The sequence below is a fragment of the Nipponia nippon genome, unplaced genomic scaffold, assembly GCF_047370975.1.
Source record: "Nipponia nippon isolate SJK-2023a ecotype South Korea unplaced genomic scaffold, ASM4737097v1 scaffold_4, whole genome shotgun sequence".
NCBI lineage: Eukaryota > Metazoa > Chordata > Aves > Pelecaniformes > Threskiornithidae > Nipponia > Nipponia nippon.
In genome coordinates, this window is record NW_028262358.1 from 67,202,580 (window position 1) to 67,228,787 (window position 26,208).

General features: G+C 44.0%; 1 protein-coding gene across 2 annotated transcripts in view; it reads left to right on the forward strand.

The window, feature by feature from the left end:
* Positions 1-710: 710 nt before the first annotated feature.
* Positions 711-26,208, forward strand: part of MTCL3 (MTCL family member 3) — a 30,822-nt gene continuing 5,324 nt past the window's right edge. The window contains exons 1-3 of one of the 2 annotated variants that reach the window (XM_087776357.1): positions 711-1,700; positions 2,040-2,264; positions 5,729-5,887. In XM_087776357.1, the coding sequence (XP_087632483.1) occupies positions 741-1,700; positions 2,040-2,264; positions 5,729-5,887 (1,344 nt within the window). In that variant the 5' untranslated portion in view covers positions 711-740. The remainder of the gene's footprint in view (positions 1,701-2,039; positions 2,265-5,728; positions 5,888-26,208) is intronic. The other variant, XM_087776355.1, reaches the window with a different exon arrangement.

Consider the following 26,208-nt stretch of genomic DNA (forward strand, 5'->3'; position numbering starts at 1 on the left):
ACAATGCCTCTGGAAAACAAACTGGGACAAATCTGGGTTTAGAAGCCGACTGGAGGGGCCCTTTCATTTATGGCGCTCGATTCCCGAGTTTCAGAGGCCTAACCTTGTCCTGGAAGAGCCCCTGTCCAAGCTGAAGGGAAATCTGTTGTTGCTTCCACGTGTGCAGCCCTTTGTACAGCAGCGTCTCGCCGCTCGGCTGTGACAGACACCTGGAAGAGGCCTCTGAGGAGGCAGGCAGGTGCAGCGACAACCCAGACCGGTACTCGGCTTGGTAGCGAGGACGAGCGAGAGGGGAGGTTGTGCGTGGGTGGAAATGTCGCTGTGGTGCGGCGGCCCGCAGGGGGAAGGCTTCGGCAGCAGGGGGGAAAACGCCCCTAGGTGCAGGCGGCGTGGGAAGCGATCTCGGCCGCGCAGATCGGACCCCTTCCGAGAGCCCCTCGCTCCGGGTCCAGCGGGGCTTCAGCCTCGGCCGGCTTCACCCGGCCGCCGCTCTGCCCGCAGGTGCCCGCGGGCGGTGGGGCCGGGCTCGGGAGCAGCCCGGGCACGGCGGCGGCAGGGAGCGGGCAGGCTGGCCGTCGGCCGCGCCGGAGAGCCCGTCTCCCCGCCGCCCCCGGGCTGTCCTCCCCGTCCCCACCCCGACCCTCTTCTCCGCTTCTCCTCCCCCAGCTCTCGGGGCGGCGGCGGCGGCGGAGGCGGAGGACGCCGCCGGTGATGGACGTCTCCCCGAGATAGCCGCCGCCATGAGCCAGCCGCCTGCAGGGGGCGCCGCCGCCACCGCCGCCGCCGAGCCTCGCCTCCATCCCGAGGGCAGCAGCGGCAGGAAGCAGCAGCGAGCCTCCTCTCCGGCCCGGGCCCGCGACAACCCCCCGCGCCCGCCGCCCGCCGCCGCCGCCGCCGCCGCCGCCGCCTCCCGCGGTCCGGCCGCCGCCGCCAAGGCCGCCTCGTCGCGGCCGCCGCCGGGCCAGGCCCCCAGAGCCGCCCGCGCCCGCGCCGCCGAGAAGGCGCCGCGCGGCGCGGGCCCGCCGGGAGCTGTCCAGCCCGGCGCCGGTGCTGAACCGCCGCCCGCCGCCGCCGCCCCCGGCGGGAAAGCCGCCGCCGAGGAGCCGCCGCCGCCGCCGCGCACCGGCGAGGCCGCGGCGCCGCGGGCCGCCGAGGAGGCGCCCCCTGCAGGAGGCGGAGGCGGCGGGGGGGAGCGGGAGGGGGCGGTGGCGCCGCAGCCGCCGCCGCCGCCGCCGCCCAAGCACTGGCGGGGGAAAGCGGGGCGGTCTCCGCTGAAGGGCGCGGGGGAGGCGGCCCCGGCGCCTCCATCTTCCTCGGGCGCGGGGAAGGGCCGCGGGGCGGCGGGCGGCGGCGGGTACTGGAAGGAGGGATGCCTGCAGAGTGAGCTCATCCAGTTCCACCTCAGGAAGGGGCTGGCGGCGGCCGCCCAGATGCAAACCAAGGGCAGCAACCACAGCAGCAGCGGCAGCGCTGCCTCCGCCGCCGCCGCCTCCGCGGCCGCCGCCCCGGCCGAGCCTCCCCCGGCCGCCTCCGCCTCCTCGCCCTCTGCCATGGCGGCGGCCGGGGCCGAGGGGCTGCGGCAGGGCGAGGCGGGCGGCGGCGGCAGGAGCGGCGCGCCCGAGGGCGCCCTGAGCCCGCAGCTGCAGGAGGAGATGCAGGAGGAGATGGAGAAGCTGCGGGAGGAGAACGAGAGCCTCAAGGTGAGGGGCCGGGGCGGCGGGCGGGGGCCGGGGCGGCGGCGGGGGACCGGGGCCGGGCGGGGGCCGGGCGGCCTCTCCACCCCCGTGCCGGGAGGGGGGCTTCCCGGCCGCCCTCTCCCCCGGCGCTAGCGCCGGAGGCAGAGTTGAGATGGCCCGGTCGTGGGGCCTGCGGGCAGTGGCATTTCCCTGCTTGCTTGCGGTGCTTTTGATGAGCTGGGTTGTATCCCCCCTGTCCCTGCGGGGAGGAGCTCCGTTTTGGCTGCCTTCCCCTGTACGTGCTGACATTTGTGCTTTTGACCCACCTGTTGCGTGCCTGTCCCCTTCTCGCCCCGGTGCCAGAACGAGATAGATGAGCTGAGGACGGAGATGGACGAGATGAGGGACAGCTTCTTCGAGGAGGACGCTTGTCAGCTTCAAGAAATGCGCCACGAACTGGAGCGAGCCAACAAGAACTGCCGGATCCTTCAGTACCGGCTGCGCAAGGCCGAGCGCAAGAGGCTCCGCTACGCCCAGACTGGCGAGATCGACGGCGAGCTCTTGCGCAGCATGGAGCAGGACCTCAAGGTATGGACGTGAGCAGCTGTCAAGGGAAGGGAGTGCCTCAGACGGAGATGCGAGCGTGCTCTCGGTCCTCATGACTCAGGCATTTCCGTCCCTTCTGTCGTACGCTGTGCCCCCGGCGCAGCTCATAGGATAGCAATGGCCAAGCTTACCTTGGTAATAGAAGCCCTTCAGTACGTAGGTAGGCTATTTTCAGCTCTAGTCAAATCATTTTTTGTAAAGTTAATGTGCAAGAAGTGATTCAAATGCAAATTGGGATCTAGAGGTTTTGGATCTTTTATGCTGAACGCAAAACATACCCTATCACCGCAAAATTAACCCAACCTCACTGAATCATCCCACTGATTTTGAGAAGATTACTGTCCTCTTTAGGAAAAATTTCAGAGGATTGGTAGATTGAATACTTGCAGAGTCACAACACGAAATCCTGATTCCGTTGGTGTCCATGGAAAAACTGCTGTTATCTTCAGTGAAGGCAGGATTTTCCACATCCACCTGAAACCATAGACACATCAAATTTCTGTGTGTAATCAACTGTATTTAATCCATAACATCTGAATGAACCACAGCCCATTGTTGAGGAAAAGTTTCAGTCCTCGTTTAAAGATTGTTGTTGATAAAATCTCCATCATCTCCATTCTAGATTGGTCCAATTACAGAAAAAAAACGCATTCTTGTGCTAGTTGAAAGTTGTTTAATTTCTGCTTCCATCCACTAGACTTTGTTAAGGCTCCTGCTGCGTCAGGACTCCTAAACTTTTTTCAGTTGACTCATCTCTCTCCGTTTCTCATGGAAGTACAGACGTCTGTATAGCAACATTTGTTCTCTGTATAGGACTAGCTACCTATGGCTTGTTGGATTCAGTGGACTGTAGCTGAAAATGCTAATTTAATACATGATCAGGAACAAGGCCATTCTTAAACTTCTTTCTGATAAGTATAATGGATTGAGAGTCTGTTATTCCCAAGCCTGGTTTGCAGACTTGGATCATCTTTTCTGAAAATTTTCCAGCTTGTCATCGTTCTTATTAAAATGTAGACACCAGTCCAAGACACGTTCCAGTAATTTTCTCACTAATGCCATTTAAAATGCCAATACCCTTCTCTGTATTTCTATTTGATATTCTTTTCTTGTGCATATTCAAAACCCACGTTTGCTGTTGTGGCCGTGATAGTTCTGTAAGTACAGCTGTTCATGTGGCTCTCAACAAAATAGCGTCTTCCTCATCAGAAGCAAAATGACCCCCTTGTCAGGGGTCAGATGGAATCGCTGATCGAAGCAAGGGACATTTTGTACACTGAGAATGATGCTTAGGTGAATAGTTGAGACACGCACCTTTGCAGGCAGAATTTGAACGTGAGCCTTTGCGTCCCAAGTGAACATCGTGATTCCAGCTTCCAGAGTTGGTTTCTTTGTTGGCTCAATGCTACTTTGTATTAGCAAGTAATACACGCGCAGGGCCTGGGAGCCAAGTGGGCTCTCTCGTGAGGTGCTCACCTGCAATACAGGAGATATTAGCTAAGGCCTTAGGTTTAGCTGGACAAAGAGCTCACTTTAATTAGGATTTCTCCCCTGTCTTTCCTAGTAACGATACAACTGACTATTTGGAAAGGAATAGTGTTTTTATAAAGCGTTCCCACAGATCATGAATGTGTTCTGCTTTAGAGTAGGGATGAATGTCTAATGCCAAATTTCTGCTGAATTGAATTCCAGGTGCCATCTAACCATAATTGTAACTCATGTGTAGTTCTCTCTAGTGTTCCTAAGTCCTCTTCTGAAGAATTTCTATCCAAAATAATGTTGTCCATTTTGCATGTGTAGTATATTAGGGGACTTAATCCTTCAGAGATACAGTCTTGCATATAGCTGTATTAAAATGCATCTTGCATAAGTGAGTCCCATTTCCCATGTGATCTAGAATGCTCTGTAGGATTTCCCTGCATTAATTGCTACTCCACCAAATTTTGTGTCAAAAAATCACTACCAGTAATGATTTTGTTACTTGGTTGTATTTACTGACACAGACTGTATCTATGGTCCGAAGACAGATTCTGATAGGATGCCGTTGAAAATGTCCCCCATGATTTTCTATTTACTTTGGTTGGACAACCAGATGAGCAGTTTAATACCGAGTGTAGGAAAAGACATCAAGATACAGCCCTGTGGTGTGATTCTCAGCTCATCCTGCAGTCTCTTTGGAGTATGGTTATAATTGAAATTCCCCTCCACCCTCTCCTTCTGTTGGGCATTATGTGTCTTGACTGTGCGTGCAGTGGGGGAGGTTATTGAATGATCTGCTACACTGCAGTGTTGTATCAGTAATTCACACACACTGGGTTTCTTGTCAGGGGAGGCTGAGTCACTAGCTGCTGCTGTTTTCTGATAGATCGGATTCTTCTAGACTGCTTGCTTGCAATTATTATTATTTTTCCTTTAGAGTTTTAGTATGTCAAAGAGAGTTCTTTGACATACAAACATAAAGATAGTTCTAGTGAAAGCCATAAAAGATAGCTCTCTGAGCTCCCCTAGCTAATGCTAAGAAGGATTAATTATACTTTCCAATGTTCTAAAAAAAGCAGGGGAAAAAAAAAAAAAAAAAGCTTTTCAAACTCTGTGTCTAAATCACCATTGTAACAGTGATTAGTGTATATTTAAATATTTTTGGTGCATGATGATAATTTCTGGTGGTTTCACAAAATATAATGCAAGTGGCTTGAATGGCAAAATTCTAGTTACTTTATATGAAGAAGAGGAATTAGATCTTGACATGTGCCTTTTAACTCTGTTCCTGTGAAAACGCATTAAAAAAAAAGAAAAAAACAAAAACCTTGGTGTTCATTTTCATTTAAATATTGGACACCATTTGGGTGAACACAAGGTCAGTAAAAATGTTGTTTGTTCATATTTTACTCTTTAAATTAACCAATAGTAGTAAATACCAGGTATTTAGATTAACTGTCCATGAAGGAGAGAGGAACTAGCAGGGTCAAAATAAAGATGTGTCTGTCTGTGGTCCTATACCAGGCACAGGTAGGGTAGCCCCGGAGAAGGTGGGCCCTGCTTTTAGATGCTTCTGCATGTTGACTCTGTTGCATATGCCTTAGTACGTTGAAAAACATAAGCTAGCAGCGGTTGAGAGAAAATAGATGCTGCACTGTCTCCAGGAATAATGAAGGTCCTGTTTTACTGTTGACATAACAGAACCTAAGAAGGAGTTGTGGTTTAATGTCTAATGTGGTTTCCAGTGAAGTCCATAGGAATAATATACCATTTTTTGGAAGGAATCGGCTTGAATTTGGAATCATTTAGAATTCTGTCTGTGGATGTCCTTGTCTACATGTTTCCTCTCATACCGCTTCCATCAAAACATCCAGAATTAACCTGTAAATGGTTGCTTAGGCTCTAAGCCCTGCAGCAGTAATTCTTTTTTCTAATCTTTCTTTTGAAATATCATTCATTTCATTTAGGTTGCAAAAGATGTATCAGTGAGACTTCACCATGAGTTAGAAAACGTGGAAGAAAAACGTACTGTAACAGAAGATGAAAATGAAAAATTAAGACAGCAGCTTATAGAAGTTGAAATTGCCAAACAAGCACTACAGAATGAGCTGGAAAAAATGAAAGAGGTTAGTGTTGCTATTTACTTCTGCACAAAGTATTTTAAGTTCTCAAATCCTTATTGCTGAACTAACTGGTTTTCTTCCTATAACTTGTTTTGGGGGCACAAAATACATCAGGCAAAAGTTGAAAGTTGCCAAGAGTGCTGAAGTACAGCTTGGTGATTGGGAAGCTGAGAGCAAACTAAAATATTCGGTGTTTCCTAAGTGAAAGAGAAACCAAACTGTGGCTTTGTTTTTCCTGTACAAGAAGGGAAACGTGGAACTGATGGTAACAGAGTTCAGAGGCTTTGAGATGTTGTACTTACGTTAAGACAGATGCAGAAAGAGTGCTGAAGGGAGTCAGAGACATCTAACTTTGCAGATGATGTTCCCCACAGGTTTTTATGAAGACCAGTATTTTTCCCTTGCTAACTACTACTAGGAACTAGCAGGCACACTGAGACTGGGGATCTAGCCATCTTCCCATCTTCTTCATTCACACTCTTTTGGGAGTATTGGAGAGTGAGAGACTCTACCTGGCCTTTCAGTCTAAGCATAATTTTACATTATATCAAATTCATCTTCAGAATTACTCCATTCGCCATTATATAGATGCAAGATACTGTGCTATTAAGTAAGCAGAAAATTGTATTACAGCAGTAATAGCCTGGCCGACAGAGATAGCAAAGCATGCAGTAAAAAGAGAAACTGTTGACTAAGTATGACTTGTCGGAACAGATTTTAGAAACAGCTCTCCAGTTCATTGTTTAAAGTTTAATGAATGCCACTGCTTTTCCCTTTTAGTAATATTCCCTAGCAGGAATGCCAGTGTCTACTTTGATCTTGTATGAAGCAGAAGAGATGTATTTCAGTTGTTAAGAAAGGCAGGAAATTTTCAGTTGTATGATAAGTCATAGTATTTTTAGGAACTGCAAGTGCTTTCTTTGAGTGATGTGGTATTAAAAATATTCATATCTTTTCTTTACAGGAACTGAATTTCAAATGTGTTAGTAGAGGATAAACAGGTGTTTTTTTCCACCTTCTGCTGCTTTTCCAGCTAATTGCAGATTTGAAAAGCGCATGAAATCTGAGCCTTATTCAGCTTCCCTCTCCTCTGCCTGAGACTTTCTTTTGTTTCCACTCTGGTTTCTGCCATCAATTACAACTCAGTTTCCAGGACGATCATCTTCTTGAGAGCGTGATCTTTCTGTAGTTATCCTTAAAACTTGTTGCTAAGCTTGGCTTTACTCCAAATTTTCCATATTCTTCTCCGTTCAGACTGTACTTTCTTGTAGATTCCCATTTCTGGATCCTTTCCTCCTGCCCTGTGATAGGTTGTACCACACTAAGCTTCTTTTACCTTGCTTCTTATAGATGTTCACATTACAATAAAGCGTAGTGGCAGTTTAATATCTTACGCTCTTTGAGAGCTATGTACCTGCAGGAAATGAACCGAATAAATAGACTTCTTCACCTCTGTCATCAGTAGTCACTTTCTCCTTATCCTCATTCTTCCCTCTGGCCTACTACGCTGAGCTACGGTTCTGCTGCGCATACTGCTCTCCACTTCTTTCTTTAGCTTAGGTGTTTGCCCCTTTCTGTCTTAGCTCTTTGTATCAATGGAAGGATACTTGAGACTCCAGAAGAAAGGAAAGTGTCATGTTTAAGCTAGGGGCTCATCTACACAACACTGTTTTCATGAAGCTGAAACAGAGGGATGATTCCCATTAGCACAGAATGGGGACACTGAGCCAGAATGGAAAAATGCAGTAAGACTTTACACCAGAGCTGAGATGGAGTGGACAAAGAGTCAGAAATACATCCTTATACTGAACGGGAGAGGAGAACTGCCATGCCCAGTCATTATATGCATCATCATAATTAGGCAGGAGTTTTCATTTATGTATTTCAAACAGGCTGCTGAGTCCCTTTCAGTAGGAGAAGGCTGCTTTTCAGGCGAGGACTTTCAGCACAGCATGGGGGAAGTTGGAGGATGGTTGTGGAGGTGCAAGTCAGAGAAAAGCAAGTTTGAAGTGAAGCCAATTCATTATGCACTTTGCAAGCTTGCCGTGACTTGGGGGACCAATGGAAGGATGCTAGTGAAAAATACTAAATCTTACAGATTTGAAATTTAGAATCTGGGAAGAAGCTATGAAAATGTGACATGAAACAACCATGAAAACCATCCAAAGCAGTCTGAAGTGCATTAGAACTTCTCCGTGACAAATACCTTTTCTTCTTCTTCGGCAATCAGAGGTTTCATGCATCTTAAATGTTATTGTCAGGTAGTCATAATGTTAATTTTCTGTTTGCTTGTGAGTTATTTCCTCCAGTTTCATGGGTTTACAACCCTTTCTCATTTCAGTACAGCCATTATAACCAATGCAACCTCCTGCTTAAGGAAGTTCTACTCAGCATAAATAGGAATGCAGAGTCAAGACCTTTTGTCTGGATTGTGATCTTCACTTTATTGAGCTTAGAATTAATGGGAGAATTAGTCTCCAAAGACAATGAAGCATTTTTATTTTACAGCATAATAACAGTGGTCAGAGTCTGTAATGACTGATTTCTGTACTTTTATGTCATCAAATGTACTGCAAAAACACAAACCTTCCCATTCTTCTTAAAATCTGTTTATGTATAACTGCCATGGGAAATTTGTTCTCCTTTTAAAATGAACAGTGTGCGATAGCAGAGAATAGTTACAAGACTTAATAGAAAATGTTGGAAGCAGAAGCATAATTTTTTGTTAGGTAGTCTCTAGAGCAGGATCAAAGCCAAAGTTCTCTCTGTGTGGATTCTATATTGTTTTAAAAAACATGGTAGGCTTGACTGGAAACATGTATAAAAGATAAATGCTAGCAGATGTGTTTGTGTAGAGACAAATCTAGAGTTCTCCAGTGAACGTTTGGGTGAATACAGACTTGTGAATGTATTCGTCCATTAATACAGAGAGATAGTTTCTGTTTACTCTCTTGGTTTGGAGCTTTTGAAAAAAATAATTGATATATTCCATGACAAATGGAAGTTGTTGTTGATGGCAGCAGAAGCTTGCAAGCATCCAGGATTTGGAAGGTGTTCCAGCAAAGCATACGTTTTCATTCAGTCACTTTTACTTTCAGTCCCCCAACCTGCAGCTGTTTCATTTAGTGTTACTCCTACATACGTACACACGGAAACACAAGATCGGCATTGGCAGTTCTCGGAATTTATTTCTAGCAACTGCTGCTGATTTCCTCTTTGTTATTATTAATGGTAATGCTTTTTGGGAAGCTGAAAACAACCTAGAGAAATTGTTTCCTAGAAGAAAGAGAAACCAACTGTAGCTAGATGTAATTTTTTCAGATATAAAAAAAAATTGTTAATGAGTTGTTAATTAATTAATTAATGTTAGTTAATGTCATTAAATTGATGGTAACCATTTGTTAAAGCCTAGCTAACTCTTGTAGAGCTTCTCATGATAATAGCATGAACTAAGAATTCATTCATTTGCTACAGCTATGTAGGAAATGCCCAGTTAGCCATGCTTTAGATGGTTTGTTGTGACATAAATGAAGTAGGGGGAAAATGCGACAGATGTGCTGGACCCTGGGCTTTGCAATGCAGATAGGTAATTGCAAGAGGCACAGTGTTTTTCAGAGACATATGTCTTTCTGGATAGAAACAGATTGCTCTGCTAGTGCTCCAAGCTGGGCAGATGCAAGGCAGCTCAGTTCTTACAGCCACATTAGGGTGATGTTGTCAAGCTACCATTTTCTTCTTCTAAGCCTAGGTTCTTAGCTCAGATACAGAGCTTGCGATAGCCATAGCTACACGGCATGTGAACTAGAGATGTCTTTTGTCCCATCAGTTCAGACTGCAGGAAGAGGAGTTTATGCCTCCCTACATGGGCCTGTGTTTTGCTGGAGTGGTGCCTGTCTTGTCAGTCAGTCTGTTTTGTACGCTGCGTGGAAATGGAAGAAGGCAGCAGGGTCTGGGGAACTGGGCACTGGAGCTGGGAGGAGGAATCTGAATTCTGTTCCTGATTTTGATACTAACCTGCTGTGAGACCACGGGAAAGTAATTACACTTTCTGCTTACTCTTGCAACCTTTGCCTGCCCTGTTTATGCACAGATTAGCTCTCCATACATCTCTGAGTGCTCAGGCTGCACAGAAATCAGGAGGGTAGCTGGAAATTTCACAACAAAAGCTGCTGGTGAAAAAAAAACCAAAACAAAACGCCAAACAACCCCCCAGCCCAAAAAAATGGAGAGCTGTGAAAAGAGCTGGTAAGGGATGATCCCGACCCAGTCCCATAGGTCACCAATGTCAGCTTGCCCACTATGTCTCTTTGATAAAAATCCAGTGTCTCTCCTTTCTTACAGCCCTTTCTCTCTCTAAGCCCCTTCTCCTGCCATTTAACCACAACCACTTATTTCCAGTCTTTCTCCTATAACTCATGAAGTCTCAGATTCTCCAGGTTCTCTCTCGCAGTCTTGATCCTGTGTCTGTTTTTAATTTTCCTTTTTTTTTTTTTTTTGATGTGTCTTGTAGTAGTGGCTGTTTTACTGTCTTCTCGTTCCTAAGTCCCAGTCTTGTCCTTCTCCCTTCCATTCCCTCTTTCCCTGCATCCTTCCAACTCTTCATGAGTGTCCAATCTCCTCTCTGGATTTCAAGTCTTTTCCAGTTCATTTTCTCTTATTCTACTCCGAGTATATTATCCACATTTCTTAGTTACAGCTTCTCTCTTCTGTGAAATTTGTCCTTTTCCCCTGATTCTTCCACCCCCTCATACAAATCTGTCACCTTCCTTGGCTTGTTGTATTCCTTTTCTTGTTTCCAAGCCTTAGCTCTTCGCTTTTGCATCTGGACTTGGAGCAGTGGAGGATCACTCACTGTGCTAGGAAACAGCAACTATATCACTGTGAGCACTGGATTTCTGGTTCTAATGCCTAGCCTCAGCTTTATCTAGACCCACATGGGGCAACAATTGCAGGACTAGTTAGGCTTTGCCTTCTGGCCTGGAGTTGGAACATACTCTGTCAGCTGGAGAAAATGTGCAGATTGATAGCTGGGGTGGGAGAAGATGGGGTAGTTTGTAAATACAGAATTTTCAGCAACTTAAACCAGTAAACTCCAAGAAATAATTACCTGGTTATGTATAGCAATGGAAGATTTCTGAAAGGTTACGGTTTGGCCAGTCATGATTTGGATGAATTAGAAAAGTATGAGGTATATGTTGCATACAGACACAAAAATGTTCCAGAGCACAGGCATACTGGAACTTCTCAAATGAACAGTTGCTAGAATAATTTAATATGAGCAAACCAGGATATTCTCTTCTTGGAAAGAGCTGAATAATTTTTCTGAAATTTTCCAGAATATGAACAATGTTGATAACTTATCCTGAGACAGATGCTTGGCGTGGAAAATCTGCAACATCTAAATTGTGAGGTTGTAAGGAACTTGAAACAAGTCTTGTAATGGGTGGTGGTTTGCAGCATTTCCAATAGGCAAGGCAACCATATCCAACAGCAGCATTACATTTTTGGATGCCTTCAGAACCGAAACTTTCTCATCCACTATTTGTCTTGGTCCCTTCTCTCAGGACCTTAAACTTCACCATCTCACAGTTGGGGCTGCCATTGCCATCAAACCCCTGACCAATGCTTCCTTATTTGCAAGAGGTCCGTCAAATGATTCCCACAGCTCACTTGTTTATCACCTGTGGCAAAAATTGTCTTCAATCCATTGCAGAAATCATGTGACTTCTTCTAGTTGTCTGAAAAATGCTTCATCTATTTCCTCTTATTCATCAGATGGTCTGTAGAAGATACCCCAAATGATGCCACCCATGCTTCTCTGTCCTCTGATTCTTACCCATAGCTCGCAGCTGGCCCATCATCCGTTACAAGGCAACACTACGTGCAGTTGAACTGCTCTTTTGTGTAGAGCACAACCCTTCTTCCTCAGCTTTAGAGTTTGTATCAATCCGTGGCTGCGCTCCAGGCATGTGAGCTATCCCATCATGTCTCTGTGATCCCAGTGAGGCCACAGCTTTGTAACTGTGCGTGGATTTCTAGCTTCTGTTTGTTTCCTATGCTGCATGCATACAAGTCACTGGAGATGGATACTTGGTTGTGCTGCTTTGAAAGGGAAAGTCTGAGCCCATGCATAATACTGCCTCCCAAGCACTTCCTAATTGCCCCTCATGTTTTCATTTATCTTCAGAGGCTGAGCCTCATTTCAAACAGCTGGTAATGGAAGGAGTAGGGACAAGGTAAAGAGAGATGAGACGCTAGTATGCCTGCTGATGTAGCTGATAGGCTTCACAGGATCACTGTAGTAAGCAGTACTCTTCGAAGAGTTACAGTAATTTGCTTGCTCCTGGCACCAGATGGCAGCAGGGGAGGATTTAATAAATCTCTCACAAGCCCGGTTCCTTTCTGGATCTTTTGGAGGACCCAAATACCGAGTCTATCAGCAACACTTCTACTAAAAGTACCTTTAAGCACAGGGTTTCCATGATCTGGAATCTCAGTTTGTTGCCTCATGAAAGTTCAATTTGCTTCGGTGAAAAGAACAACAGGATAATAAGAAGGCTTTTTTAAAAAGAGATGAGAAACAAGTCTACGCCTGAGTTTAGACAGGAAAAAGCAAAAAAGTCCTGTCTCCAAGCACGGCTCAGTGATTCTCTAAGCGCCACATCCCTGCAGATGCAGAACCCCCAGTTACTTCTGTCAGACTTGCTTATGTGAAATTCTGTTACCTTTGGTATCCTGCCCAAATATTTTGTTCCTTTAAAAACAATACTCAGCAGGGATGCTATTCATCATCTGTGAGGGTGTGACTCTGACATCTTTGCTCAGAGCACACTGCGATTTCGCAGTAAGCAGATAATCAGAGTTTGCTTCAGTTTAGTTCTTTGAATATGACAAAAGAATAATAATGGAGAAAGAAATTAATTTCTATTACAAAATCTGTTGTAGTAATTCTCTGAAAACGTCACACTTGCGAAGTAGTTGACACTTAAACCTCATAAAATTACATTTTAATTATGTATCAGCCATCAGCAATTCACATGAGCCGTTTGCTTCAAGACAGTTTATCAAAACTGAAAACGAACAGCCTAATGGTCAATAATATAGCTCCAAAACGTATGTAATAAATAGTGAATGATTTCAAAAGAATAAAACTCCATAAATATCTTATCGTGAAGAGGTTTTGTGAGTAAAGATCCCTTGAGGGGATTTTTTTTTCAGAGGGTCATTGAAGTTGGTGTGCTGCTTTGTGGATTCCTATTGAATTGTCTTAAAATTTGCAAGGATGTGTAAAAGAAGCGGCAGGATTGCTTGCTAATGGGGAAGTAATAATGAAAGAGTGGCAACTGTAGTGAAAAAGAGTGTATCTGGAATATGTTTAAAACAGAAAAGAATTTAGTCAACACAAAATAAAGTTAGGTTTGATCAGTTCTTTTGAATCTGTAAACGTAATGCTGCTACTCTGGTTTGATGGGGGCATAGGACTTCCTTCCTTGTGGCAGAATGTTATCTTGTTTTCCTTCCTTTCTGTGATGGATATCAGCAGCCTTAGATTTGCAAGTTCTCTTGTCAAAGTTGTTATTGATACTACATACAGTCTTCAGGTAAAATCAAAGTCTCTTTGCAGTAAGCTCTATTTTAAAGAAAAAAAAAAGTAATGACCATCTTAAAAAAAAAATAACCAGAACAGAGGCACAGGATGAGAGCTGAGCTTCCAAACATGTAGAAACTATGTTTTAGAGAAAGTACATGAGTCCCTACATCCTGGTCTCAAGTCAGCACCTGAGACCTTTTTTTTTTGCTTGGATCATTCTTCTCAAAGTTGTTCCTTGCTACACAATTGTTTCCATTAGTCAAAAACTATATTTGTAAAGTAAATCAGGCTAAGGAAGGGTCCACACACTGACAAGCGATTGCTAGCACATCCCTCGGGTGGTTTGGCCTGGATCAGCTACCACTGCTTCAGTACTTGGGCATGATTTGGGGTCTAGCCTGGGTCAGAGCTTATTCCTGATTGACAGTTTGGATGTGGTCCTGCTTGTTTGGAAGGAGGCTGTAGGGAAGTTTAGCTGTATTGTCCTTTTAGCTGAAAAGAGACTGAATTGTGGAGTGCCAGTTGGCATCAGGTCCTGAGAACAGTCCCTGGCCATTTCATTTACTAGTGTAAAAAGTAGGCAAAGGGTCTCTGACTTGGTATGGAGCCAGATGAGATGGCAAATGAGACACAGAACAGCAAGTCCAGTCCATTGCTGCCATGTGAATTCCTACCGCTGAGAATTACTGGCAAGGGGCAATCACCAGCAGTGTCAAAGCCAACACAACTGGCATGCCGAGTTGTCTGTGGGAGTAATGGACAGTGCGGTAACTGTGGCTCGGGTGGTGGATGGCAACTGGTTACCAGAGAAAATGGTTTGTGAGCATGAACTCACAGTGGGGCAGGCCAGAAAAGATGTATCTCTGTTGCTACAGACTTTAAGGTATGACTTCCTTGAGGTCTAAAGGAGAAAGAAGGCTTTTTATATCTTATTACCGAAGTAGGCAATCTTGCTACTGACTTCAATAAGGTCCTCAAAGTACAAGACCTAAATAAATGGAGGAGAGTTTGGGAAATCCAGTATTGCTTGGTTTATATTCAGTCATCTCCTAATCATTTGTTGGCACTGTGCTGTTTGTAAGCCTGAGAAGTTTACTTATTTTCTAGGAAAAGACAAAGTTTTTAGGACTCTATAATGGTCCTCAATCATAGAAGACAAGTTTTTGTTTTTGCACTTCCCAGTTTCAGTATTTCTTTGCTCAAATGGACATTCAAGTGTCCATATACATACTTTAGACATAGAAGTACCAACTCGATTGCTCAGATGAAAGAAAAAGTTGCCAGGTAACTTAAAAGTGTAAAAATGAGCTCCCTGGTATAGCTGGCTTTTTGATAGCTGTCGTGCTACCTTTCACAGTTGTATCCATAGTTGTATCCATAGACAGTACATAATCCAGACTGGTTCTTCTGTTGTTATTTTGCTTAAGATTTTTTAATAATATGTTATGCTTCTTAAATTCCAACTGTCATTGTATTTATGCCCATTTTGTCATTTTTGGCAGGTCTCTGGAATTCTTTTGTAAGATACTGTGTATTTGCTTAGTTTCTTGAAGAAAGACATTGCATGATAGACAGGACAAATTCAACCTCTTTGTACTGCTACAAAAGCATGAATGGGAGTATAGAGGTAGGCCAGGAGTCTCTAGATTTAGAGGAGATCCAGATGACTTCGCAAAATCGCTTTCTACCAGCTGGAAAGCTTTATGGAGACAGAACAGAGATGTTTTCTAAGTGCTGAACCAGAGGTCTAGATACATGTTTTTGTATGGAATCAATATACACCAAATGTCATAATCTTTCTGGAAGTCTCACTAAGGCTTTGATGAATAAGAGTAATATGTGATTTCTGTACCTTATAGCACTGTGTTCAGTCCTGCTTAAGTGTACCAGTCCCTTCAAAGAAACACCTGAAAAAACAGAACATTAGCAATGTGCTGATACAGGTCAAAGCTGAGCTTGTTTCAGATTGAAAGGAAAATTACCATAGCTTTGTTTCTCTTCAGTGCATGTGCTCACTGCTGGCTTCAGGGCTGTCTTTCTCATAGTCTTAAATTGAGCTCTTCAGCAACCCCACACGAAACAATTTTCTGCGTTTACATTCTCTGGTGCTGCTAGCAAGTGTACGGTTAAAAAACCAGGTCACTCTGTAGCCTGGTAGATTTACTAGTTATTCTACACATAGAATTTCCCAGTGCATCTTTCAGGTGCCTGTGTTCCTGGTGGCTCTTTGGCAGGCCCTCACAGCCCTAGGTAGTTTGTCCTGGCTTTAGGAGAGTAAGCAGAAAGTAGCACCATGGAGGTACACAATGTCCTATGTTTTGGCTGAACTCAGCTGCCAGTGTGAGGAAGGAGAACCTTGTCATGTCTTAGTACAGATGGCTGTTCTGGAGCACGTTGTGGGCCCTCAGGGAGTAACAGTGCAGCTTCCAGTGTAAAAACAGGTGAAAGAGACTGGCAAGACCTCAGATGGGAACACAGACAACAGAGCCATATGCAACAAAACTATCACAGAAATTGCTATATTTACTATTTGATATATTACTCATTAATTTTTCAGAACGATGGTTCTGAGAACTTAGGTGGCTAGCATAAAGTACCCAGTACTTACAGAATCAGAAAAGCCAACTGAAGCAAGTATAGCTTCTTTATGTGCTGCTATACATGATTAATAATTAGTTCCTGAAGAAGGGATCATAGAATCATAGAATCATTTAGGTTGGAGAAGACCCACCTGGAGCTGAATCTGGTGAGGGATGTTAAAGAGCAACAAGAAGGGCTTCTACAGGTATTTCAGCAGCAAAATAAAAATGAGGAAAAATGTGTGCACACTGGTGAATGGTGCAGAGAACCTCTTTCATAACATTCTCCTAGACAAGCTGATGAAGTATGGGCTAAATAACTGAAAAGTGAGGCTGACTGAAAACTGGCTGATGAACTATGAGGCTCAAACAGTTGTGATCAGCAGCACAAAGTCCATCTGGAGGCTGGTGACTAGTGGTGTCCCTGTCAGGGAACAGCAAGGGCCAGCTGCTCTGAAGGACTGGGAGCCAGGAAGCCCAGCACAGTAACACAGCCTGTAGGGCAGCGGCCCCACCAGCCATGGCCCAGTTCAACAGTACCTGAGCAAAGTGACCAGAACAAGCCTGGGGACGGCAGCTAGGGTCAACCAAGAGTCCAGATCATCTGACAGGTTTGTGGTGACAAGGCAGGTCTGAGATTAAGCTGGAAAGTCAGTGCACAGGTCTAGTGATCATGAGGCAAGTGATGAGGCAAGTGCAAGGTCAAGCCAGAAGTCAGGCCACCGATGAGGGCTAAGATCAAGAGGGTCCGTGGCCATGCACAGCTGTGACAGAGCTGGATACAGCTACAGCAGAGTTCAGGCAGGGACTCAAGGTCCAGATCTGAGATCAGGTGGAGCTCCTGGGCCCATGGGCAGGGCTGTTGGTGGAAGCCCCAGGTGAAGCTCGTCAGGGTAATGAAGGCCTATTAACACACTCAGGCCTCTGGCAGGACTCCAGGGGTCAACACTTGGCCAGTTGTCTTTAACATCTTCCTTACTTACCTGGATGAGGTCAGCAGGCCGAGGGAGGTGATCCTTCCCCTCTGCTCAGCACTGGTGATGCCACACCTGGAGTGCTGGGTCCAGTGCTGGCTCCTCAGTACAAGAGAGACATGGACGTACTGGAGCAAGGGCTGTGAAGACGATTAAGGGATTGGAGCATGTGTCAAATGAGGGGGGACTGAGAGACCTGGGACTGTTCAGCCTGGAGATGTCGGGGAGCAGCAAGGGCTGGCCGCTCCCTGTGGGATGGGGAGTTCTGGGGGATAACACAGCCGGCGGGGCAGGGGTGTTGCCAGCCAAGGCCCAGTCCCACAGCACCCCAGCGGGGTGAGCAGGGCGGACCCAGAGGTCATGGTCAGCTTCAAACAAGAGTCCAGGTTACCAGGCAGCTTCATGGTGATGAGGCAGGTCTGAGGTGAAGCGGGGAAGCCATCCACAGGTGGATCCACAGGGTCCATGGCTGGGCAGAGGAACAACTGCGGTGGAGACCAGTACTCCTCTCACATAGCTCAAGCAGGACCTGAAGCCCCCTGGGCTGAGCTGAAATGGGGCTCTTGGGCCCATGGGCAGGGTGTGTGGGGAGGCCTCAGGTGAGGCTGGTCAGGGCCTGTGGGTGCCCTCAGGGCCCTGACAGGAGAAGAGTAGGGGTCTGCGTGTGTGGGGTGAATCTTGTCGATGTGTATAAATACCTGACAGGAGGGTGTAAAGAAGAAGGAGTCAAACTCTTTTCAGTGGTGTCCAGTGACGGGGCAAGAATAAACTTTTTTGTGAAGGTGGTCAAACACTGAACACGGTGCCTATCCTTGGAGATATTCAAGAACCCCCCAGGACATGGCCCTGAGAAGCCTGCTTTAGTTGCCTCTGCTCTGAGCAGGGCGACTGGACTAGATCTCCAGAGATCCCTTTCAGCCTCGCCTGGTCTGTGATTTTTCTCAACTCTATACTTGTTAATAACAAGCAGAATCTAATGTCTCGTTTTGCAGCAGAGCATACAGGGGTTAGAAAAGGTCACGTCTGGAAGGGGAGAGAGGAAATGGTTTCCAGGTTATTTCTGTTAAACAGGGAGAGTTCAGGGTCTGTCCAAGCTGTCTTTCTTCTCAGGCAAAACACAGCGAGCGAACAGGAGGTCAGAGGCAGGTACATGCTATCAAGCAGGGCGTTTTTCCTGCTGCGCTGATATGCACGGTGTTTTGTGCAACTAGTTGTGTTCTGTGCAGTACAGCTTTACGTGTGTGTGTGTCCGTGTGCAAAGTACTAAACCTTCCATCAGGCGGATACCTCACATGCAGTAAGGGGAGTAATGTACGAAGAACAAAGTACAACAAAAAAAGTATTATACACAGTACAGTGGTGGGGAATACTGCCCAACAAATGGCTTCTGTGACTGGGCTGGACAGGAGTAGAGATTCTATGTGATTGTGCAAGGCAGCCAGCTGATTCTTCATTGACTACCAGTGTGCTAGTTGTGCTCTACCTCTGAACTGCCCTCTAAGTACTACACTCCGGAGAGCAGAATGACATGTTTTGAGCAACCACCTTCTTTTAGACCCTCTCATTTGCACACATTTATAGCCATATTCTATGGTGTGTGTCACTGCATGTTAAATAGAGATGAGTCACTTGACAGGGAGGACACCCAGCTATAGGGTGTGCTGGGCTCTGGGATCAGCCCAGCTGCTCTTCTGAATCGCATGGAATCAATACTAGCCAGGAGCAAGAACACCAGGCTTTTGATCTTTGTTAACCACAACCTGGAGGTTTATTTTTCACTTACCACAGTGTTCATAATACCAAGAAATGCAACCCCCTGGCGTTTTAGCAGATTCAGGTATTGATAACACTCCATAGTTAAGAGTTCCAAGCACTTCATTTCTTATTTTGAAGTAAAGGGCAGTGGATTAACCTTTTAGATGTGCAGGTGTGCTTTTCTGAAGTGTTTGTTTCTGCGGAGATGTTTTGACATATTATGTGATTTTTTTTTCCCATTGCTAGTATTAACAACAGCATATATAAAGATGTGCAGAATGAGACCTGTGGGTATCAATTCTATTTTGTTTTGTCTGATCCTAGTTGTATGATTGTGTTAATTGACTTTGGCGATCTCAGCAATGAATCCAGGTTAGGATAATAACCAAGCTCTTTGCTTAGGTCACAGATGAATACTTGCATTTAGAAGGTATTTGCCATGCATCTGTTTCCATCTGTGTTGTGTGTAATGAGAGGCTTCTACATCCCTGTAAAGCATGACTGATGATGACATCTAACTGGCTTAATTACCAAGAGTGTTTTATATTACAGGCTTGGCTGAATTATTTTAATTTTTACAGATGCTAGCAGTTTAGATCTTTGATTAAATGATTAATTAGAAGCAGCAGTAACAGTGCCCCAGAAAGAGTTTTGAACTGGAACATTGCCTTGATGGTCACGTAGATACGCTCAAAGGTTCATTTTCCTTGTGGTGTGCTTCTAGGAGCATTGTTGCTGAGTTCCCAAACTTTGGTCAGGTTTAATGCATTCAGAAATTATGAGGCCAGAACTGTATAATATGATCAACCAGTCTGGCCTCCTGAATAACATGGGTCATAAAATACCCCCAGCTATTTTATTTAAACTGATGCCTACTTCTCAGAAAAGGGTGCTGGTCTGTGTTAAAAATTGACAGCTGAGAAGAGTCTACCACAACTCCTCCTGAACTGTCCTAGGAACAGTTAAAAATTTGCACCTCCCTTCTCATCTGAATTTGCTGAAAGCTAGTTACCAGCCAGGAAATGTATGTTCTTACTACCACGCTAAATTCAAGAGTCTAGCATCAAGGCTTTGGTGGTGTTTTTTTCAAATCTGCATGCTTAGAGTTGATATCATTTAGACATCTAAAAATTAAGCATTTAACCTAAGTTAGGAATTTGGCCTCCCTCAAAGGAGAAAGGTGAGCACTACTTGGAAGTGATTCATTCCACTTGTCTGAGGGTGGTTTGACTCTGTGGAGAGGCACATCCCTTCTTGTTATTGCACAGCGAACCTCAGGTTTGACATCTAAATCCTAGGACTAAGTTAAGCCTTTTGGTCACAAAATTGCACTTGGACATTGTTTCAGCTGATTATCCTTTATGACCCTGACCCCCTTTTTCAGGGAAGTGGATTTTCAAGACATCTTCTCTATTCTCTAGGCTGTTTTCCTATTGTCTTAGCATAGCTTTCACCCTTTGTTCTTACATGTTTATCTTCATATTTAGTCATATTAAAACAGAGATTATTTGATTGCACCAAGGTTTGTATCAGTGACCGCCCTTTTCAGTATTTAACATTTCTCCAACCTGTACTCTATGTGCAGTCTTTATTCAATATTATTTTATGTTTTTTCCAGGCAGCGGCAAAAAATGTTAATTAGCGTAGGACCAACAATTGATTCTTGCATAACCCCATTAGGACTGCTGTGGCATTAATTTGCAGGTGATTTGCTGGTTCAGTGACATTTATGATAAATGCTGAAGACTGGGATGTTTGTTCATTATAGCTAGTTAAAAATGCATCCCAGTCATCAAATATTTATAATGAGCTGAAGACTGTCAAACTTAATTTCAGAATGAGTTTTTCACGTTTCTAGCAAAGGGAACCTTTAAGTAACAGTCTTAAGTCAATCTCTACATGAAGGTTTTAAGTCAGCCTAAGAGCCACAGCCCCTTCCCTTGCTAGGAATACACATTTCCCTTAGGAGCCTGAGCAAGTTTCATTTAGGAGGAAGAGTCATCATTTAGGAGGATGAGGCATGGGGACCAGTCACAGGTCTTCTAAGCGTTTTGTAGTCAGTGAAGCCGCTGGACACTCTGCTCCAGCCAGCGCTACGATATTCTCCTTCCCCTCATCTCCATCTTTGCATGGTCGAAACAGCAGGAAAAGCACTAGGTGCAGGCTTATGGGAGAGCAGACTGGTACCAGAGTGAGAAAGGTAGGTGTGGGGATGACCAAACTGCTAAAATGTCTTCCTTCCATTTTAGCTTCTGACCTCCGTGGTTTATTTTTCCAGATCACCTTCTTTACATGAGCTGCTCAACAAAACTTAGATTAAAACTTAGATATAATTTGTGTCAGGATCACACTGGCAAAACTTCAGAGCACTGCAGAGTCTGATCCTCTGTTTTCAATAACCTAAGTTCCCAAATACCATTGAAATTTCCCCATATGTTGTATTACGGAAAATATTTTTCATCTGATTTACAAACGGCTGGTTAATAGAACTTTCCCAAGTAAGCACAGACAAAAGAAGAGATGATGAGTAACAGAAGACCCTTCCTTATAGTCAGAGTGGTGACTGCTGACATGTGAGAGAGGGATTTCTTTCCCCTGTTAACAGAACATCTTCTGCTCACTGCTCAGGCTTCTAGACCATGTGCAGATTTCAGAATTTTTCCTACCTGAATTAATCTTAAATTTTTGCATCCTCTCAAATGAACTCTTAAAATCTGATTTTTTTTTGTGAGATGTCTCTCTAACTGGAGGCGTTGTCTGAGGTGCACAGCCTCATAGGGCGAGCTGCAAAGCTCCTTTCTCAGCTGTGTGCTTACAAACCTACACAGATGTGCATGTTCTTGATGCCATCCTACCCTGTGAATCCAGGTGAGGGACTGTAAGAGCTGTCTGTGCATTTAATATGACTCTTCAGTATGAAATGGGCTTGAACGGAAATGTACGTGTGTGATCAGCCCACAACTTTGCAGAACTGGCTTCTGTATACATTTCCAGAGAGCACTGTAAAGGTGCACATTGTGTGCAGAATCATTCTTCTTTTCCTTCTCACTACTTTTCATTTTCAGACTAACCTTTTTTGTTGGGATATGGTAACTACGCTTTGGTTTATATATACGCATTTTTGTAACCAAGGCAATGAACCTAATCTGGTTGCTTGCACTTTCCTGCTCTCCTGAAAATTTCTTTGGAATCTCTTCTGCGATATTCTTCTAAGAAGACTGAAAAACTCTACATGTGATAATAGGTGTGAGAAAGAACACTCTTTTTAGATTTGGCAAAATCTCGTATGTATTTGATTCATAATTGCCATATCCATGTCTGTGACTGTGATTATTGGTATTGTTATGTGGTGGTGTTTTGAACTATGCTGACATACTGTCTGTCATACTGGCGGTCCCAGATAAAGACTGGGACAGTGCATTGTACTAGGCATTGTGCAAACCCTGACAAAAAGACTGACTCTCTTCTCCTGAAAAAGACAAATAGCTGAGCTGACAAATATACAGCAACTTAGGAAGCCCTAGGAAATAGGTTTAACCAGCATCACTATGCAACAAAATACCTTATTCCTGTACTTTCACTCTGAAATATTCATGGTGTTCTGAGATTTGCTTTTGCATTTCGGGATTAGGGAACCAAGTGTAAGCTGACTGTGATTTCTGCATCCATAATGAGGCCTACTTGGAGAGCGCTGGGGAAATAAGTGTGTCTAGCTCTTGCATCTTTTGAAAGGTTCAAATGGCAGGAGACCTCTTCCTCTTCAGAGAAGTTGCTTCCCCTATTTTATGATATGCTAGTGGATGAAGGAGTGTGTGATCACAGAAAGCAAAGTATCAGAGTTTGGCCAGCTATTTGACCAGGCCATATGGGGAGCTTTGCAAAGGCAGCTTTCATCTTCTGCTGCTCAGGATTATTTTCAAATAAGAAAAAGAAGGAAGCAAATGTAATGGAAGCATAAATGTGCTGCTTCATTTTATGCATTGTGAAGAATGCTTTTACCTAGTTATACCACAGTTATCATTATTTGCTCTAGCAATGTGGTTTTGGTTCAAAATGCAAAAGGTTTCTCTGGGTAAAGTGCCAATGTTGTCTATCTTTTTCTCTCCTTTTATTTTTTTTCTTGTTTAATTGGCAAATGAAAAATGGCAAAGAATCTGAAAATGATAACTGAAATAACTCCTAAATAAATGCAAATGAAATAATACAAATATTGGAGGGCAGCTCCTATTTTCTCTTCTGCAATATGAAGATATTCAAAAGACTATATAAGAACTGTTTTTCTCTCCATAGTGAAGTAGTAAAGATTGCTTTCATTTTGTATCGATCCTCAGCAGTGTTTTCAAATATGCCAGTTTTAATATGAAGAGAGCATTGCTAGAGCTAGTAGGGATATACTTCGTGTTTGCTTCATGGGCAGGGGTGCTGTGCTGCTTTGCATTTCGCTTATCCCTTGCTTTTTCTTTCCTGCCTTAATTTTGCAAGCAAGTAGAATACTGAAATACTCAGGACTTCTCCTGCCCTTGAAGGGGGGTAGGAGTAAAGAGTTGTATCATTCTATGTACTTGTGCCAATGACAGACAAAGGCAGTGTCTTGAGTTTGTTGCTGGCAAATTGCACTGATAGAGTTGCAGAGTAAGGGACACATTTTTTAAAAAAAAGATTTTTTTTTTTTTTTAGGAGAATATGCACTTCCAATTTGCCAACATGGATAGCGTCCATTTAGTTTTTACTATATATTCTAATACATTGAATTACAAGTTGGTGGCAGTAGGCTGAAAAATCTGTCTTGCGTCTGTTTTGATCCAGCTCCATGAGCTACCCACCGTATTGACTGAAGGGAAAATGCAGAGAGAGTCTTAGGGCAAATTTCCATTTCTCTGGTCATAGTCACTCTGTGCCCGACAGAGGCAAGTTTGTGCAGCCCAAAAGTTATTAAATATTCAGTGACTTTTCAAGACTGTAAAGATGGTGTTAGGTTTACTCTGATTTTTGAAAGCTCTGCAGACCGGTCACAGCAGCTGGAAGGCAGCTAACCGTAACCATGTACAGTACAGTTGTGTGCAGATGAGAAGGTTCCACTGAAGCTGTGGGGACTCAAGAAGCTGCACACCCTTTGCCTTAGCCTGCTCTGTTATGGGGGCTCTGTGCACCCATAAATTCCTTTATGTGTCAGGAATTTCTCCTGTGGATACCTACATTGATTTTTAGATCATATACCCCCAGATCAGGCTTGAAATAATCAAACATAAGCATCTTGGAAAATCTTGGCATGTTTTGCTTAGGGCTTCTTTATTAATTGCTGAGAGATTTACTGCAGCTTAGGATCAGGTAGTGAGAATTTGAGTTCATTTCACAGCTTTCCTACTTGGTGGAGTGTGACGCTATGATTTCTGCATTGTGTTACTCTCAGAGTAGATTTCAGGTCTTTTCACACCTGAGAAGCACTGAACATCACAGGTGATGTTAGGACTGCACATTTGGCTTGCAGTTTAGGGCTGGCAGGAGAAGGATTATACTATCTGGACTTGAGAAGCGCTTAGCATCTCCAGCAAGACGTTGGATAAACTCCAGTGAAGGTCACTGGAGAATCGATGGTGCTGAACATGACAACAGAATTGCCCATTGCATGTGATCTGGTGAGCATATAATAGGAACATTATCTGTGGTCTTACCTAGACTGTGGAAACGTCTCAGCATTGCCAGAACACACGTGCAGCCCCACGCGTGCTGGCTACAGTGAATGCTAGAATAGCCAGGTCAAACCCAGTTTTACCTCCTAGTCCTTCAGAGGTAAGCAGAGATTATACAATATAATGATACATGCCCCAGTTGCTGGTCTTATTATCCCCAGTGCTGTTGAAATATTTCATTAGTACTTGAGCAGTTTAGCAAACTCCCCATGGTAGAAATAGTATTACATGCATTTTTTGCTTATTCTTTTCTCCTGCAGATGGGTAACTTTGTTCAAGGTTATTAAAACCGTAACACTGTCTGGTAAGCATTACTGATCAGATAGTGCAAAAGCAGTCTTAGGTTTCTTACTTTACCTTTGTCTTTTTTTTTTTAATTCATAATCATTAAATAAAGTGAACTGAATATGAGTTTGAAAATTATACGGAAGAAACGTTATGTGAGGCCCCATATTATCCTTCACAACAAACTCTCAAAACCAATTCTAGAATATGAGGGGCAGATTTTTTTGCTACAATTGAGAACACAGCAGAGGTGGCTTTTAGTGGCACTACAGCATGCTTTGTGGTACACTGTGACATGGGAAAAGGATCAACAAGTGGTGAATTATATTAAAAGGTGACCTAACATAAAAATTTTTGAACAAACAGATTTTGTACATGAAGGTGGCTGAATCACTCACTCACCCTGTCTAACATTTGTTCATATGTCAAAACAAGCAACATGCAGACAGTTTTAATAGTGTCCAGTTACCGGGATAATATGAAGATTTACTTGCAGGAGCCTGGGTTGCTATTTTTGTTTTTGTCACATGTTTATTTGAACTTCTTTTTCCTTTTTCTGTTTTACTTTGATGGATTTCTTTTCATTAGCAGCAATAAATTGTTTAATGTTGAAAACTGGATTGGAAAAGTGGACTATACAAGGCTTGAGAGAAAGTATAGAAAGAGTAGCCACTGTAAATTGTGAAATTATCTCTGAAAAAAACCTCAAAAATGTATTATTTATAGCGGGATATACTGCTTGATATGTGGCACTCTTTGTTCAGTATGAGTATTGCCTCAGTGCCCTACCACGATGTTATGGGGCACTGTGATTTTGCAGATGTCATCTGTCAGCTGAGATGTGCAAGTGAGATCTTAACCTCTAGTGATCAGAAACTGTCTCGTGGTGTTTTTCACAAGAAAAGAGATCATACCAATTCCAGCTGGGCCTAATCCACTTACCCAAATCATCCTGCTAATTGAATTGTGCATGTTCTTCATTGCTTTCTGCTATAAAATTTTGTTGCTAAAAACCGCCATCGTTTCATTGGTGAATAATAGAAGCTCTGTGGATGGTTTGTTTTAATTCAGGTAGAGCAGAACAGAAAGTAGTGCCTAGTCATTACATAGCCACAACTATTGTAATTAAAATGTTGCTATCCTGACTACCAAAAGGAACACAAAAGATGTGGAGAGAAAGGAGAAAAACAGATTTTTCATTTTGTGTCAAACCTAGAAAAATACTTTTTGCTCTCTGTAGTTTCTCTTTTTTTCGTCACAGGAAACTTTTTCATATATCTCTTATCTTCTGAAAAGTTGTAGGGTACACAAGAAGTTGCAGCTCAGCATTTCAGAACCTCATTATATCTGGAGAGATGCTGAGCTCTGCAGGGTGAATAGAAGGCGTTTAGGTAATCAAGCGGAAATATAGTTTAACTATGCCTTGGTTATTTTATTAGTGGGTGGTATT